General features: G+C 40.7%; 1 protein-coding gene across 1 annotated transcript; it reads left to right on the top strand.

Annotated features, from left to right (window-relative positions):
- Positions 1-2,668: 2,668 nt before the first annotated feature.
- Positions 2,669-8,429, top strand: T265_09423 (hypothetical protein; the record flags this gene model as incomplete). The annotated part of the gene is made up of 6 exons (XM_009175477.1): positions 2,669-2,846; positions 3,565-3,678; positions 4,450-4,545; positions 5,558-5,683; positions 6,846-6,962; positions 8,245-8,429. The coding sequence occupies 6 exons, from the start codon at positions 2,669-2,671 to the stop codon at positions 8,427-8,429; spliced, it is 816 nt and encodes a 271-aa protein (XP_009173741.1).
- Between the last annotated feature and the right edge of the window lie 7,237 nt (positions 8,430-15,666).

Below are 15,666 nucleotides of genomic sequence, written 5' to 3'. Positions count from 1 at the left end.
ATATTCCTATATGTAGGTACATTAGCGTGTACGTGGGATTGTCAGCACATGAGTTGTTGTTACGCTTACTAGACAGTCAATGTTGGATGAGTCACATTTGTGTGACGTGTTTTTGGCTAGTCTCGTGATCAAGTGAGGGGCTGTTAACTGAACAATCAAATATGTGTGCGAAGGGATAGCTACGCATGCTGTTTATGGATGCGAGCATTATACAAGATGTCAAGAACATCCACCGACAAGCGACTCCTCTGGTAACGAATCCACAATTTGGATGGTATTACGGATGGGCCTGGAGACTCGAGGAAGCTGGAATTTCCGACTGACAATAACATATCTGTGTAAATGAGATGAAGTCTTGTGCTCGGTTTATGATCAAACACAATATCTGGCGTTAATTATATATATACCTAAGTTCTATAGGCACCGATTTATTTTAACGTGAGTTGCGATGGATCGAACGACAAACTCGATAAGCTTTCAAACAGAAGGAGCTATTTCACACTGATTCCTTTATTCTTTTTGAAGACAGAGGACTCATAGTGTTGTTTTCTACTACTTTAAGAGTTTGTGCTACCCATTATTATGTCATATCAAATGCTTTACGTGTGGTTAACCGAATAGGATGGCTCAGTTTGACAGAGAATTACGTAGAACTTACCTTGCCAAGTCATGCGTCCCCAATATTAGTTTGGTGTGTAAGTGAGTTCGAAAATGCAGTATTACAAACTTGTAAGACAGTTTAAGCGTAAGAAGCTTTTATTTAGATTCCGACTGGTCTTTTTGGGAAGCTAGAATAGTGCTGGATTGTGTACACAGATCATGATCAACCTAAATAGGTAAACTATTTATAGGCCCACGAAAAGACAGCACCTACCAACATTTGGTCTTGAAGCACTTCCCATGAGTGATGGAGCGTCCGAACAAATAGTGCTCATTTGGTCAAGAAAAAACTGCAATCATCGTAAGCCTCAGTTCAAATCTTTCTAAAGAGAATTAATTAATGAAGGAAACACCTCACAAGGTTGCTGAAAACTCTTTGACAGCCCACGACCGGTTTCGCCCTTCTTGGGGCTCATCAGGTAGGCGCAGTCCACGAGTTTCCGTCAACCTTATGATCAACTTGTACCCAAATTGCACTGTTTTCGAGAAGTGCACTCCTTTGCAAATCAATTTGGCCTTCACGGGAAACTCAATTGAATCTCTCGTTTATGATGTCCTCCAGCTGAATGTGCTGCACACAGGCCGCCTCATGATTCAGTTGGCACGATATTCGAGATATCGCAGTATATTTTCATAGTATATTTTCATGTAGCCTTCATGCTGTAAAATGCACGCACCTGCGTAAGTATCAGTCTGACCTTACCTCTAGAAAAAAATATTATGTTGGGGTACAGAATAAAAAGGAGTAAGAAGAAAAGAAAGCGTTCAGCTGTAGCACCCTTCCGGTGTCTAGCTGCCACGCCATTCGAAGGAAGCTTGAGGGCTAGGATACTGCCAGGTTGCCCAAGCCTAGACAGGAGAAGTCGAGTGGCGGAGGTCGGATTCAAACCACGAACCTTCCGGTCAGTAAATTCGCGCTCTAATCACTCGGGCCATCTCGCCCAAGGAGTATATTAATACGAGTCATAATCAGGCAACAGGCTGCCCCTTACTTTAAAGAAACACTTCTAACGTAGACTTTCTGTGAGTAGGCTGAAGAAAGTAGACTATCAGATGTCATTCTGCTCTTCTAGGAAAAAGTACAAGTAAATGGATCATTCACCGTCTGCTTGAATATGTGGTGAGGCTAATAAAGCAAAACGCCTAGTGAATCACTTCATGTACATTGTTTTGGTGACCTTCGATCACGTACAGATTGTGATTTTAATTTGAGCTATATTGTGTTGAGGGTAAATGTGACGTCTAAAAATTTGCCATCTGAAGGATGGATTTTTCGAAATAACTAGGTCCAATTCAAGTGAACGCACAATGCTAGGATGAGTGAAACATCAAAAAAGCTTGTAGAGTTTCCGGTCGTTCTTAAAATGGATCGGCTATGGATCTAACGATGGCATTTTTAGGACAAGGCCACCTTTACAGCAGCTGAATAGTTATTGTGCAATGCGACTCCAGTCGATATTCCATTGTAACACGCTAAAACTTGCTTTGAAATGAAACAAACTCTTTTATAAATGGATATCTAAAATGTGTAATGTATTTGTTTTACAACAGACTCAGTTCCGACTCTGATCCATCATTCCCACGTGACACACTCCCACAAAGTATTCACGGAAACCATGAACTCTGTGCTGGCCGTGTTTACCTTCCTGTCAAATGACCTGAATTGTAAGTGTTTACATGTCCTTTTTTGGTGTGGATTCACGAGAATAATTTCGCCAGAACAAAAAGACCGTTAAAAACGGCAGAATATACGAACATTTGAACTCACAGTATGGTCATGCTATAACGCCGTATGTGTTTCTAATGGCTCGCGCGACTCAATTGAATCTCTCGTTTATGATGTCCTCCAGCTGAATGTGCTGCACACAGGCCGCCTCATGATTCAGTTGGCACGATATTCGAGATATCGCAGTATATTTTCATAGTATATTTTCATGTAGCCTTCATGCTGTAAAATGCACGCACCTGCGTAAGTATCAGTCTGACCTTACCTCTAGAAAAAAATATTATGTTGGGGTACAGAATAAAAAGGAGTAAGAAGAAAAGAAAGCGTTCAGCTGTAGCACCCTTCCGGTGTCTAGCTGCCACGCCATTCGAAGGAAGCTTGAGGGCTAGGATACTGCCAGGTTGCCCAAGCCTAGACAGGAGAAGTCGAGTGGCGGAGGTCGGATTCAAACCACGAACCGGTCGGTCAGTAAATTCGCGCTCTAATCACTCGGGCCATCTCGCCCAAGGAGTATATTAATACGAGTCATAATCAGGCAACAGGCCCTTACTTTAACGGGCCATCTCGCCCAAGGAGTATATTAATACGAGTCATAATCAGGCAACAGGCTGCCCCTTACTTTAAAGAAACACTTCTAACGTAGACTTTCTGTGAGTAGGCTGAAGAAAGTAGACTATCAGATGTCATTCTGCTCTTCTAGGAAAAAGTACAAGTAAATGGATCATTCACCGTCTGCTTGAATATGTGGTGAGGCTAATAAAGCAAAACGCCTAGTGAATCACTTCATGTACATTGTTTTGGTGACCTTCGATCACGTACAGATTGTGATTTTAATTTGAGCTATATTGTGTTGAGGGTAAATGTGACGTCTAAAAATTTGCCATCTGAAGGATGGATTTTTCGAAATAACTAGGTCCAATTCAAGTGAACGCACAATGCTAGGATGAGTGAAACATCAAAAAAGCTTGTAGAGTTTCCGGTCGTTCTTAAAATGGATCGGCTATGGATCTAACGATGGCATTTTTAGGACAAGGCCACCTTTACAGCAGCTGAATAGTTATTGTGCAATGCGACTCCAGTCGATATTCCATTGTAACACGCTAAAACTTGCTTTGAAATGAAACAAACTCTTTTATAAATGGATATCTAAAATGTGTAATGTATTTGTTTTACAACAGACTCAGTTCCGACTCTGATCCATCATTCCCACGTGACACACTCCCACAAAGTATTCACGGAAACCATGAACTCTGTGCTGGCCGTGTTTACCTTCCTGTCAAATGACCTGAATTGTAAGTGTTTACATGTCCTTTTTTGGTGTGGATTCACGAGAATAATTTCGCCAGAACAAAAAGACCGTTAAAAACGGCAGAATATACGAACATTTGAACTCACAGTATGGTCATGCTATAACGCCGTATGTGTTTCTAATGGCTCGCGCGACACGGTGATTTTTAGCTCGGTATTCAGGTATTTCTTCCACTATGTGTTTGCGATGCTGAAGGGGTCTTAGAGAGACGAGGGATTGACTTTCAACCGTTTTAGTCAGTTATCAGATGTTTTTATTCTGAAAAGTATCACGGAAATATTAAATTTTGAGTAAGTTTGCAGATTGCGCGTAGTAAGCGTGTGTAAAATGCTAGATGATCAATCAGATTGGCAACTTGGTTTGTGAATGCGGTGTCTGCATACTGAACAGGTTCTCATCACAGCTAAATGTATCAGTTAGAAGTGTTTAGGAACCCTCTTATAAACTTATCTTAGGCGACTATCAAGAGCACAGAAAGGCTTGTTGCATGAGCATCCATTTGAGGCAGTGATTGGTTTTTCTTTTCTGAAACCTTGTAAAGAAACGATTTAGCTCTGACCGCAGGTTCATCGGGGCAGGATGTTTTTTAAAGTGAAACTTAATAGCTGCTATCAATAATATTGCAAAGAGAGACCTATCCACTCAAGATAAACAATGAGATTGTCAGTACTTGCACTTTTGTGGTTCGAGTAATGTAAGCTGTCATTCTGTAACCATCTATAGTTAATGCCATTTATGTATTGTCTTTATTTAGATGAATCAGACGCTTTTACCGCTAGTGTAACAAGCGTAAAGAATACGCAAACCGCAATCGTTGGCCAGTTTGACAAATTGGAGGAACTTTGCAAAAGTAAGTTTGTCATTGTATAATTCTTTAGATTAACTGTGGTAAGCATAGGTTTCGTATATCAATGCAAGTAGCAAAATATCCAATTTTTAAACCATACTTGGTATTCTTAACCGTACTTCATACCAACAAAATTCTAATACAATTGGATGCGGTTGTGTCAGATTGAACAGGATTATGAATGTAAATCTAGTTCCAGAACACTTTTTATCCTAAACACCAACGGGACAAACACTTCTGCTAGTTAGATTGTGCATCGGTCATTCTGTGGATAGGAATTCACAGAATGAACTGTTCTTGACAAAAGTGGTGGTTTTTAGTCCCTGAAATGTCAGATAAAACAAACAACACAGATAGATATATATTACTCTAGACAAGTCGAGCCTAGCAAATGTGGACGGCGTGATAAAACTGTGACGGGTTTGTGGAAAATTGGAAAAACAACAGGTAGAGTCAGACTAATCAAAGCAAGTATTTTTGTCGGATGCCTCAGATGGTCGTTTGTGGAGAGGTTATCGAAACGCTGAGCAGGGCGGAGGGGTAACCTTCACATTACCACATTCTAGGGTGCTCGGAAATAAGCGATATCACCTTCCCAGCCAGTGAAAAGAATGGCTCAACGTCCGGCATACTTGAAACGCTTCTGCATACTGATGGATATTGCCCGATTGGACTGTGTGCAGAGCCTTTCGGTGTCCGCATTTGTTTTTCTTGAAAGTAGAGTGATGCTAAAGTCCGTCAACGCCAGCGCAGTCAGTAGGCAGTTAGTTAAACCAGTTCGCTAAGACTATTCTTTTGCACTTTGGTACGCAAGTACCTGTGGAGTTCCGTTTTTGAATTTTGTCTTATTTTACTGTTTACCCTTTCGGAAGAACGTAACTATGCTCGTTTAAAAAGTCTGATAATTCTTAACCCCTTAAGTTCGGGCAACTTGATTACGCTGCAATATTTCGGGTTGTCTGAGGTAAGGAAGTTTCTAGTTGTCATTTCACTGGTAGACCTTGTTGGTGAACAGATTGCCTGAATCACGAAACATCAAACGAATTTAACATTAAAGAGCTTGTCACTACCGACCGTCTTGATAGTGATCAAGTGTTTGTAGCGTCCTCCGGATCATTTAGCTTTTATTTATGGTTGATCCGTGGGAAGTCAAATCAAACTGATGTATAACGTAACAGGTGGTGTGTTTTTTGAGAGGACACAAATAGCTTATTTGAACCAGTTTTCCGGTTAGGTTCAAGGTTTTCAGGTCAAAAGTTGAACAATTCATAGAGGAATACATTCAACGGTAGTAGTTACAACTTACCTCGTCTAAAAAGTAACTCAAGCCTAATTATATATGCTATAATTATGTTGAGTCAAAAAGCAATAATGGGAACTGGTTTTCATGATCGCCTTTAAGTCTCTACGACGCGGAATGAACGTCCGTGTGAGTGCACCTAGGCGTCGCGTATAAGGCAGAAGTCCAAAAAACCTTACACCTGAAATGACCAGCACAGAAAAAGAATAAAAATGACCGAGAAACATAGCTAAGTATAACAAGCTAGTAACAGTGCCAACAGTGAAAAGACAATCACTGAGAACCAGGTATTCGACAAATATGGGTAGCGTGCATGTTTTGAGGTAGGGACCCAAGGAAGCTCCATGGGTTCGCGCTCGAGCAAATATGACTCGCTGTGCGCCTCGGTTTTAATAAATGAGAAAGTGTAGGGATGGAAGGTGCTTTTCTAGATAGAACAAGTCGGACCTCTGTGCTATGTGATTACAAATCAAGAGGGACAGTCAACGAAAGTGGTTTAGTCTTTGGAACGACCAGAATTCATACAGAATTCACCCCGTCCTGCGCATCATGAAGATCCGGCTGCTAAAAGGACGAGAATCATACCTCACATTTGTGTTCGCCTGTCAGTTAAGTCTAAGCCATTGACGTAATTATTGAAAACACAATTTCTAACAAAAAAGCAGATAAGGGACAAAAACTACTTTTCAAAAAGTGACAACGAAAAAGTCCGTTTTCGTCGGAAGAAGTACTGCGGTTGCTTACAAAGTACCAGGGGTCTATCACCATGGTAACAGGTTTGGGGCTGTACGTAAAATCGACGTGGATGAATATAGTCAGTGACACGGTAAGCTCACGAGCTCCACTTGCGTTTGATAGGGTAGTAGAATGTATCTCTGAAAATCAACTTAAAAACATACTATATTATAGTATTTGTAATTATCCAGATGACACCTCTTAGAGAAACTGTTGTGTACTGACGTAAAGGCGACATCCCTACTAATAAGAATTCAATTTTTTAAAGGCGGCACGCCAGCAGCTGCATGGCCCGTTCTTGAGTTTGGCAAACTGCAGGCTTACAAATTGGCAGCGGATGTGTTCCAAATGAAACAACCTACTGGATGTGCCCTGAACGATGACGGTAAGTATGGTTCTAGTTGTAATGGACGTATTTTGTACGACAACGTTGTTAGGATGCTTACGATGCTCATTGGTGTGGTGTACTCCGGTAGTGATGATATTTGATGGCTCGTATCTCTGCATCGAAGCCCATTCGCCCCGACCCTGAATGTTCTCAAACAACATCCTATTCCCCCGTGATATCGCTACAGCTTGCATTGGAAACCAAGCCACCCAACCTGACTGTCTTTCTGCTTCTTGATGTTGCTTCTGGTAAGCCTAATTTTAAATCTGGTGTAGAGGATGTTATATTCTTCCAAGAAAATGACGCCGATTGGGAGTCAACTGTTTTACAGTCATGGAACTGTGTTAGGATAGATGAATGAAAATTTGTAAACTGAAGACGGATGGCGCACAACGGAGGCTACGGAGACAACAAAAATATATCGATTCAGTCACCACATCCGGAAATCTGAATGAAAATTGATGGCAAATGATCAGTCACCCTAAAGTTCCTCAATATTTTATCATGGGTTTCTGTTAGCTCTAGAGAAGCTTTTTGTCACCAAAAGAGGCAAATCATGTATACAATTAGCGCATCGGATCGATGGGGAGTGGTTAAGTAGTTTGTGTGTGTGTTGCTAGCCGGGACTGACCTTCGATCCCAGTGGTTTGTTCGATCGGATGGTTCCGTTGGCTGGTCTGTTAACTTCTGTCCTGATTGGTTGATGACCACGTTTATTTTTTGGTCTTTTTAGATTCGACATTCGGCTCCCTTTGAGTAGTTAGGTTGAGCTATTAGGCTTGTGCTCGTAATAATGCGTAAAATGGTTCTACTCAAATCTATCGATTGATATAATTCTTCATGCAGTACTATGCTTCCAGAAACCCCTTTTTGTGTTTCATGTTTCTATTCGTCAAGATTTTTGCGTTTCCAATTATGAATTTGTGACACGATTGGTCTTTCTCACAGTTGTTTAGGTTGATTTAACATCGAACTATTGCTTACTCCCTCAGGATCCCCAACAGTGTACGGATGATGTCAACTCGGTCGGTGATGAAACGTTCGCAATCACATTGCTCAAATCAGTGATTAGGTCAACAATAACCCATGCTACCTCAGCTACCACTATTTTTATCAATAGCGCTCAATTTGTCATAGTAGTCTCTAATAAGCGAGGATAAATGCCTTTGTTGATCCAATAAGTGTATAAATTTGCACCACCGTTGTACATCAGATGCTTTTTTCCAATAAATCAAAACCCTCCCCAGTAACCATTCCTCATGGTTTTCTATTACCACAGATAAGGAAGCCGACGCAATGATTAACAAACTAAAAGATTTGGTGAACAATATGAAGAAGTTTAATATGGAGCTGCCGAGCACGAGGTATTCAATAAAGAAAAACAGTAAGTGGTACCCCGAAATTCTGGTCATCTTTTTGAATATTTATACAACAGTTTCGAAAAATATCCAATACCCTTGGTAAAACAGCAATTAAAGTACCCGAATGTAAATTATTCTCTAGATTATACCGTTTGGCGCCAGTTTAATAATAGATATGTTTATCTTAGAAAAGGGACCATTCGTAGTCATAAAGCGACTATCAGGCTGAAATTCTCCCAACAATGATTGTGATGTACTCTGTCCAAAAAGTTCATCAAATTCGAGCAAGGCTCTTCAGCGAAATTACAGTAGGGCACAGTAACAGGATAGTCACCCAATAAACACACTCCAGTGCCGCAACAAAAAAACGTGTGCATATTTAGTCTCAGAGATTACGGGAACTGTCATGTGATTAGACATTCCTTCAACAATGTCCGTGGATTTACCTCAGGGAATACCTCATCTAAAAATTCGTCAAACCATAGAGTGAAAATGATTAGAAAATTACGGAAAGAATTGTTTTTCAAAATAATTCAACAATTATTTTATTGTTTGTTTGTTTTTACAGTAGGATATACTATTGTTAGCAGGGTGGTAGGAATATTGTACTATTCACCAAACAGATTGCCAAAATGCTGTGAACATTTTCGACAAATTTCATCGCTAAATGTTTTGATGGAGTAGATGTACATCTGTGATGCCGCTTCCACCGGAATGCATCAGGCTTTATTCAAACCCCATCCTCTGCTTACGGCTTGAGTCTTGTCCGACCCAGTCAAATGTGTTACATTTTGAAAGGATGACCGTCACCTGTACACGCAATGCACTACTCACAAGGTTGTTGGAAATTCGTCGACAGCCCACGACCAGTTAAGACCTTCTTGGGGCTCATCAGGCAGGTGCGGTGCCCGAGTTTCCGTCAATCTTATGTCCCACTTGAAACCAAATTGCACGAAATTGGCGAAATACATTCATTTGCAAACAAAGTTGGTTTTGCTAGAGACTCATCCGCAAAACACACAAACGGGTGATTTAGCTGACTTCCAGGTGAGTCTCTCGCAGAACCATATTTGTTCGCAAATGAGTGCTTTTCGCCATCATCACCCGTTTAACTACGCTTCATCCCACCAATTCACCGAAGGTTTAGGTCCATCAAGGAATTTCGATCATTAGTTCACCGCTTTTGGTCAAATCTCCAATTCTTGATCCAGCGGTTTAAGTTATCACGTTTTGTTCAAACTTTTTTTTCTCGTTTCGGAAATTTACTGAACTAGATTCCTTAGTATTTCAATAAAATATCTTAAGCGAAATCTATTTACCTTTATGCACTTTACTGCATTATGATTGGCCCACCCAAAGAATGGTAAAAACAATTTCAAGTCGAGGAAAATTGCGACAAAAAGCTCCTGTGAAATCCGTAACGAGACGGAAAATAAATTGCGAACTTGTGTGATCCGTGATCACCGACAATGTTCAGACGAACTGCAAATGTTGAATGAAAGGTTTGTGTTTTTTTAATCGGATGCTTTGTTCCGAGTGCGGATGCAGAAAACACACTACAAGAGACATATCAATCCTAAAATGGTTATCCGTGACTTTTTGACTGTAAGTTTAGCCGTCTTTCGTCTGCCATATCTCGCTTGCAGTCGTTTTCGTACCCACACAACACAAAGCCCTAGAGGACGGACTGAATGTATTTCCAACAGAGTGAACAGGCTGTTTTCATCCTTCAATTCTGAATGCTTATCCGGACTTAAATCACACCGACTTCTTTTGCGATTTTTACCGATGTGATTGACCGTTGTATATCTTTCAACGCGCCGAAAAAGTTCAGCGTATTTTCAAAAAATTCCTTTGTATGGGTCCTTATACAGATGCATATGATGTGGACTGCCACTCCTGGTAACAAGTATGTGCTTTGCTATCGTATTACGGTTTGATTTGGGAAGGTTCAAAATCCACAAACTAACTATGTTTGTAAGATTCATGTTTACAGGTGAGATCCTATTGGAATAATCGTTCTGGCTATCAATAGGTCTTTAAAACTGAATTTTTTGTGGTCTGCCCAAATGGATGGACTTGGAAGCTATGCAGGGATCCCTTCGTCATCGCCATTGACGTAGTTGCACGCAGTGTGAATGACTGTAAACTCAACGTAAAAGTAATCGGGATTATTGACCATAGTAAGGTGAAATGCCAGGCCATACACAGCAATAGTAGGGTAGTTGCTCGATTTGTTAGTTTGTACTGGGTTCTTGGTTAGTTTTCTTGTATACCATTTGTGTTCATTGGTTCGTACCATCTTCAGTTTGCTTGATTCTTTTGCATGAATTGAATTATGGCCGTCCTGGCTGTCTAATGAAGTGGGATTTCTTTGGTGCAGCAAAGATGAAAAGAAATACTAGGACTGATTGGAAGGGTAGATAAAAGTAGATCTGAGGTTCTTTCACAGGATGGATTTAGGACAGTCATCCAAAAATCTGCTTCACAACTGTTTCTTTTTTGTCCTGGTCCAGCAGATAGTTTCATCAATAAATGAACTATGTAACTTATCGTTGCAGTGTTTTCATGAGAAGTGGTACCGAATAAGGTGTAAATACACTGAACAGCCATCGGCCACCTCTTTGGTAGTTCACTCCAAAGAAGAGACACTATCTCGTTGTTATCTGTAACAAATGTCTCATTTAGTCGTTCGAAAATCATCGCTATCACCAGTCGGTCATTCAACCAGGTTATAAGCATCCGTCTTGGGAACCGAACGATGAGACCAGAAGTGAACATGAATTCTGTAGATCGGCACTTTCTTTTCAAAAAAAGGCGGGAATATTTCGGAGTCCATCAAACACAAAATCGTCCTTCACACTAATGACGTTTCTCATAGTCTTTTCCGGTTAAAGTAGCTTATGGTGTAGATTTCAACTGATGTTTTATCATTCACACGGTTTTGGAATAAACCGAATGAAGAATGTGACCACTAAGGTGATCATTCTCACGAATTGCAGTAAATGACTGTATAACATTTTCATACATAAGAAACAACATTGACTCCTTCGTTTGGTTCAGTTTCTTGTAGCTACATGTGGGCACCCAGTAAACATTCATAAGAATCAATTTCAGTTTTACTCAGAAGATTCGAGTAGTAAATTTTCGGCAAAGTGTAATGCGAATTCGTTTGCAAAGTTATCCAATTTATTTGTCAAAAGATTTTACTCACATAGAATACTTCAACAGCTTATTAATATCAAAGAGGCCGCCAAAGTGGGTTACGAAATAACAAAAGTCTGACCCAATTCACACTCCAGTTTCTTTGGTTTCAGTTTCACAATCTTTAAAAACGAGATGAGCTTAAGTGGTGGTTGAATGTGTTTTCATTGACACCATAGACCCAGCCTCTTGTTTCCATTTTGTTTGTTAAAATCTTATTTTACAATACATTTTATCTTTCAACAGGTGGGCTCGCTAATTTTCTCTTTCATTGGCGACAAGAATGCGACATTTTTTCTGCACAACATTACAATGCAAATGATTGTCTCATGACAATAAATTCCTTCTGTTTGGGCATCCGGTTGACTTGGTCTTTTTACTCGATATTATATCAAAGAATGTAGTAAAAACCGTTTGTTGATGAGATAGTAGTTTATCTGTTCGCCGAGCTTGGCAATTGGTTTGCAAATGTTTCGTCCCAAGTTGAGGAGACATTGCCAGTGCGCAGTTGAGTTGCCAAGCTCGGCGAAAAGTTCAACTAGCACCTGACCAAACAACAATAAGCACACTCGAGCTACCTATATTCCGACAAATCGACAAGCGCGGTAGTGAGTTGCCAAGCTCGGCGAAAAGTTCAACTAGCACCTAACCAAACAACAATAAGCACACTCGAGCTACCTATATTTCGACAAATCGACAAGCGCGGTAAAAATGTTGACCTACGTCACTGGCTGCTTTCTGGGGTAGACAGCTATTACACAGCAAACGTGTAGCTGGTTTACAGTTGAGCTCGTCCGACACTGTTAGGTGTCGCATGCTTTCTGGGGTAGACAGCTATTACACAGAAAGCGTGTAACGTTAATTGCTGGTTTTCAGTTGAGCTCGTCCGACACTGTCAGGTGTCATGGGCATACGATTTGATCTCTCAGCAAACAGCCCCAACCTCTGCCGAGATGTAACGTGGCCTGCTTCACCAAGATCTACCCCAGACTACTACGAAATCAACTCTGAACGGAACGCAAGGAGCCCTGCCTTTTCTTTTGATAAGATAAGACTAGTTTAGGCGTTTGCTCTCACAAAAAGTACACAAGATGGCTTTGTTGACACGTATCATTTGTAATTTTAATGAGAAAATTTCAACAACTCATCAGTTTCACCACTCTTCAGGCAAGTAGCGAACTACACTCGTTTACACCCTGGGCTGCCGGAGAATCAAATGACTTTTAGCTGAATTTCTCGTTTATGGCCAAGTGTATGGAGACTGTATGGATGCTGGCTGAGGAATACCAAAGTAGGCAGCGGTTTCCCAAAACCTTATAAATTAGTAACGTTGTCAAAAAGTACTGCGGTACTTCAGATATCGTACCAATCGAGATAAGGGGCGGTCATGTGTAGCACAGTAGTTTGAACACCATCAAAAAACGCGAGATTTATCTGCAATTCAGTTAACTCACGTTTCAACAAGTGGATAATATGTCAACGAAGTATCTCGCTCCGGAAGATCACCAAGTATTCAGAACGTTTAGCATGCTTCCGTTACAACATCGCAATCATGCATAGAGGCATTTTGACAGACATGAAACACAGGAACCCCTGGCCGTATCGGGGTCCTGGTTCACCTTCCGGAAGTTTGGTGCATTAAGCACTGGCTGAATCATCTTGACGCACTGTCTTCCGTAAAGTTGGTAGCCGCGACTGGACATTCTCGTCAACATAAAGTCATTTGATTGGACGTTCATGGAACTACGCAGCAGCATAGCAAGTCCTTACGAAATATCGCCAGGATAGTTGTGTTTCTTCTGTTCCAACCCGGATAATTCCTAGCTAAACAGCAATTCAAAACTACCTATTAGGCTATTCTGTGCTTATCCGTGTAATTTTTGTTTACGTCGGTTCTAATGTGCAAATGAAAGTAAGAAATCCTTACAGGACGGATCATAAATTTCAATGTGTTTTGAACAACACGCTTAATTTGCAGAGTTTCGGGAATCAAAGCTATTTTGTTTCAGCAAAGTTTGTAAAGTGACCGTGTTTTGTAGCCTGGAAATAAGCAATCATTATCCTGTTAATACAAGTTGGTGATTATGGTGGCTCTCAGGTTCTCACTGCCCGTCTTACAATGTTCGACCACTCATAGGTAGCGTTAACCTCTTTGGTGTAAATCTGTATAAGACGACATTTCTCGATCTATTGTGTCACGAGTGTTCAACTGAGAGTTGTGGTATATCCGCCCAAAACTGACAAGCATCAACTGGCACCTGCGGGCTGCTCAATAAAACAATCTAGTTGTATGTTTTCATACTCACACCCAGGTTTTAAGAATGTTTTTTTAGTAAAAACGTTATAAGAACAAATTACCACACGAAAGAACAGTTAAGTTCTTTTCGACAAAACCTCCCGATCGAGTGGCTTTTGAGAATCTTTTAAACCAAAAAACGGTAGAACCTTAGCCATCAACGCACAATATGGGTCGAAGTAGCTGAGCGAAATTTTAAAACCTAAGAAGTATCACCTCATTGAAGCAGTGAGACATCGTTGTTAATGTGCCGAATGCACATGACAAATTCCACATATCCGCTCTTTTACGTTGACAGACGTGCAGAGCACAATCTCACCTGACCTGATTTCCCCAGATTTCCTAGAACTTGTTGACTAATTTGGTCCAAAAATTCGGAGCATGTTGATAAAACCATATGCTTTGCAAAGTAACCAAGAGGCATCGTGAGGAACTGCAACCCCTTGTAACCCAGCTGCCAATTTCGAGCACGTGACTAAAATTTGCGGCGATATTCTGATTGAAAAACGCTCTATTCATCCAGATGTCGTGCATCTGTGGTGTTGTTGCTCCAGGTAAGAAGCAATTAGAAGACAAGGGATAAGATCTAAAAAACTTCAACACTTCGTTGATAGTTGTGCATTGAGAGCAGTGACTACGTTTGGTGTAGTGTTTCGCTAAAACCACCGGGTTATTGTGCGTCGGGAGGTAAGGAGCTTGAACAATAAATAAAGTCAGCATTGTGTGCAAAGAACTGCAAGGTGCCTTGAAGCTGCACGCAGTTGATAACATTGTAGTCGCGCAAGGTATTGAAGATAGACTGTTGAGTATCAAGTGGACAATCAGGTGCGGACCTATCACAAAATGGCTCATCAAGATACTGTCAGCCGCGAGACCAAACGGAAATTCGTAACAATCTGAGGGATTTCCACAGGGACAACAACTAATTTTCCATTAATCAAGGAGTGTAAGCGGCGCGGGTACCAGGGTCTAGAGAGACAAGAAAAGTTTTTGATGGTCAGATGTAATAAGACTTAGGAACTAGAACATAGTGAGATGTGAAATATGCACTATCAAAGAGACGATGACTTTACTCTGAATGTCAACTTTGTCCTTGCGCGTCACTGAGGAATACATTATCATTTGGGATTAGTGCAAAAACTGTTTCAATATCAGGGTACTTAAAACTGACGATGTTACAGCAGCAACATTCAATCAGATACCTCTTAATAGGTAAAATAGAAAGTATTCCCACAGTTTCATTCAGAAAACTGAAGAATCATACGAGCAAGGATTCTACAAGTTTCACAGGGTAGACAAAATTTCCGCACTGCATTAGCAGTTTCTCTGAATGTCAACTTGGTCCTTGCACGTCACGGAGGAATACTTTATCATTTGGGATTAGTGCAAAAACTGTTTCAATATCAGGGTACTTAAAACTGACGATGTTACAGCAGCAACATTCAATCAGATACCTCTTAATAGGTAAAATAGAAAGTATTCCCACAGTTTCATTCAGAAAACTGAAGAATCATACGAGCAAGGATTCTACAAGTTTCACAGGGTAGACAAAATTTCCGCACTACAGGGACAGGAACTAATTTTCCATTAATCAAGGAGTGTAAGCGGCGCGGGTACCAGCGTCTACAGAGATCAGAGACGTTTTCGATGGTCAGATGTAATGTGACTTAGGAACTAGAACATAGTGAGATGTGAAATATGCACTATCAAAGAGACGATGACTTTATTCTGAATGTCAACTTGGTCCTTGCACGTCACGGAGGAATACTTTATCATTTGGGATTAGTGCAAAAACTGTTTCAATATCAGGGTACTTAAAACTGACGATGTCACAGCAGCA

Source organism: Opisthorchis viverrini (assembly GCF_000715545.1).
Source record: "Opisthorchis viverrini unplaced genomic scaffold opera_v5_286, whole genome shotgun sequence".
NCBI classification, from domain to species: domain Eukaryota; kingdom Metazoa; phylum Platyhelminthes; class Trematoda; order Opisthorchiida; family Opisthorchiidae; genus Opisthorchis; species Opisthorchis viverrini.
The sequence above is the reverse complement of the archived record's forward strand: the minus strand, read 5'-3'. Positions and strand labels throughout refer to the sequence as shown.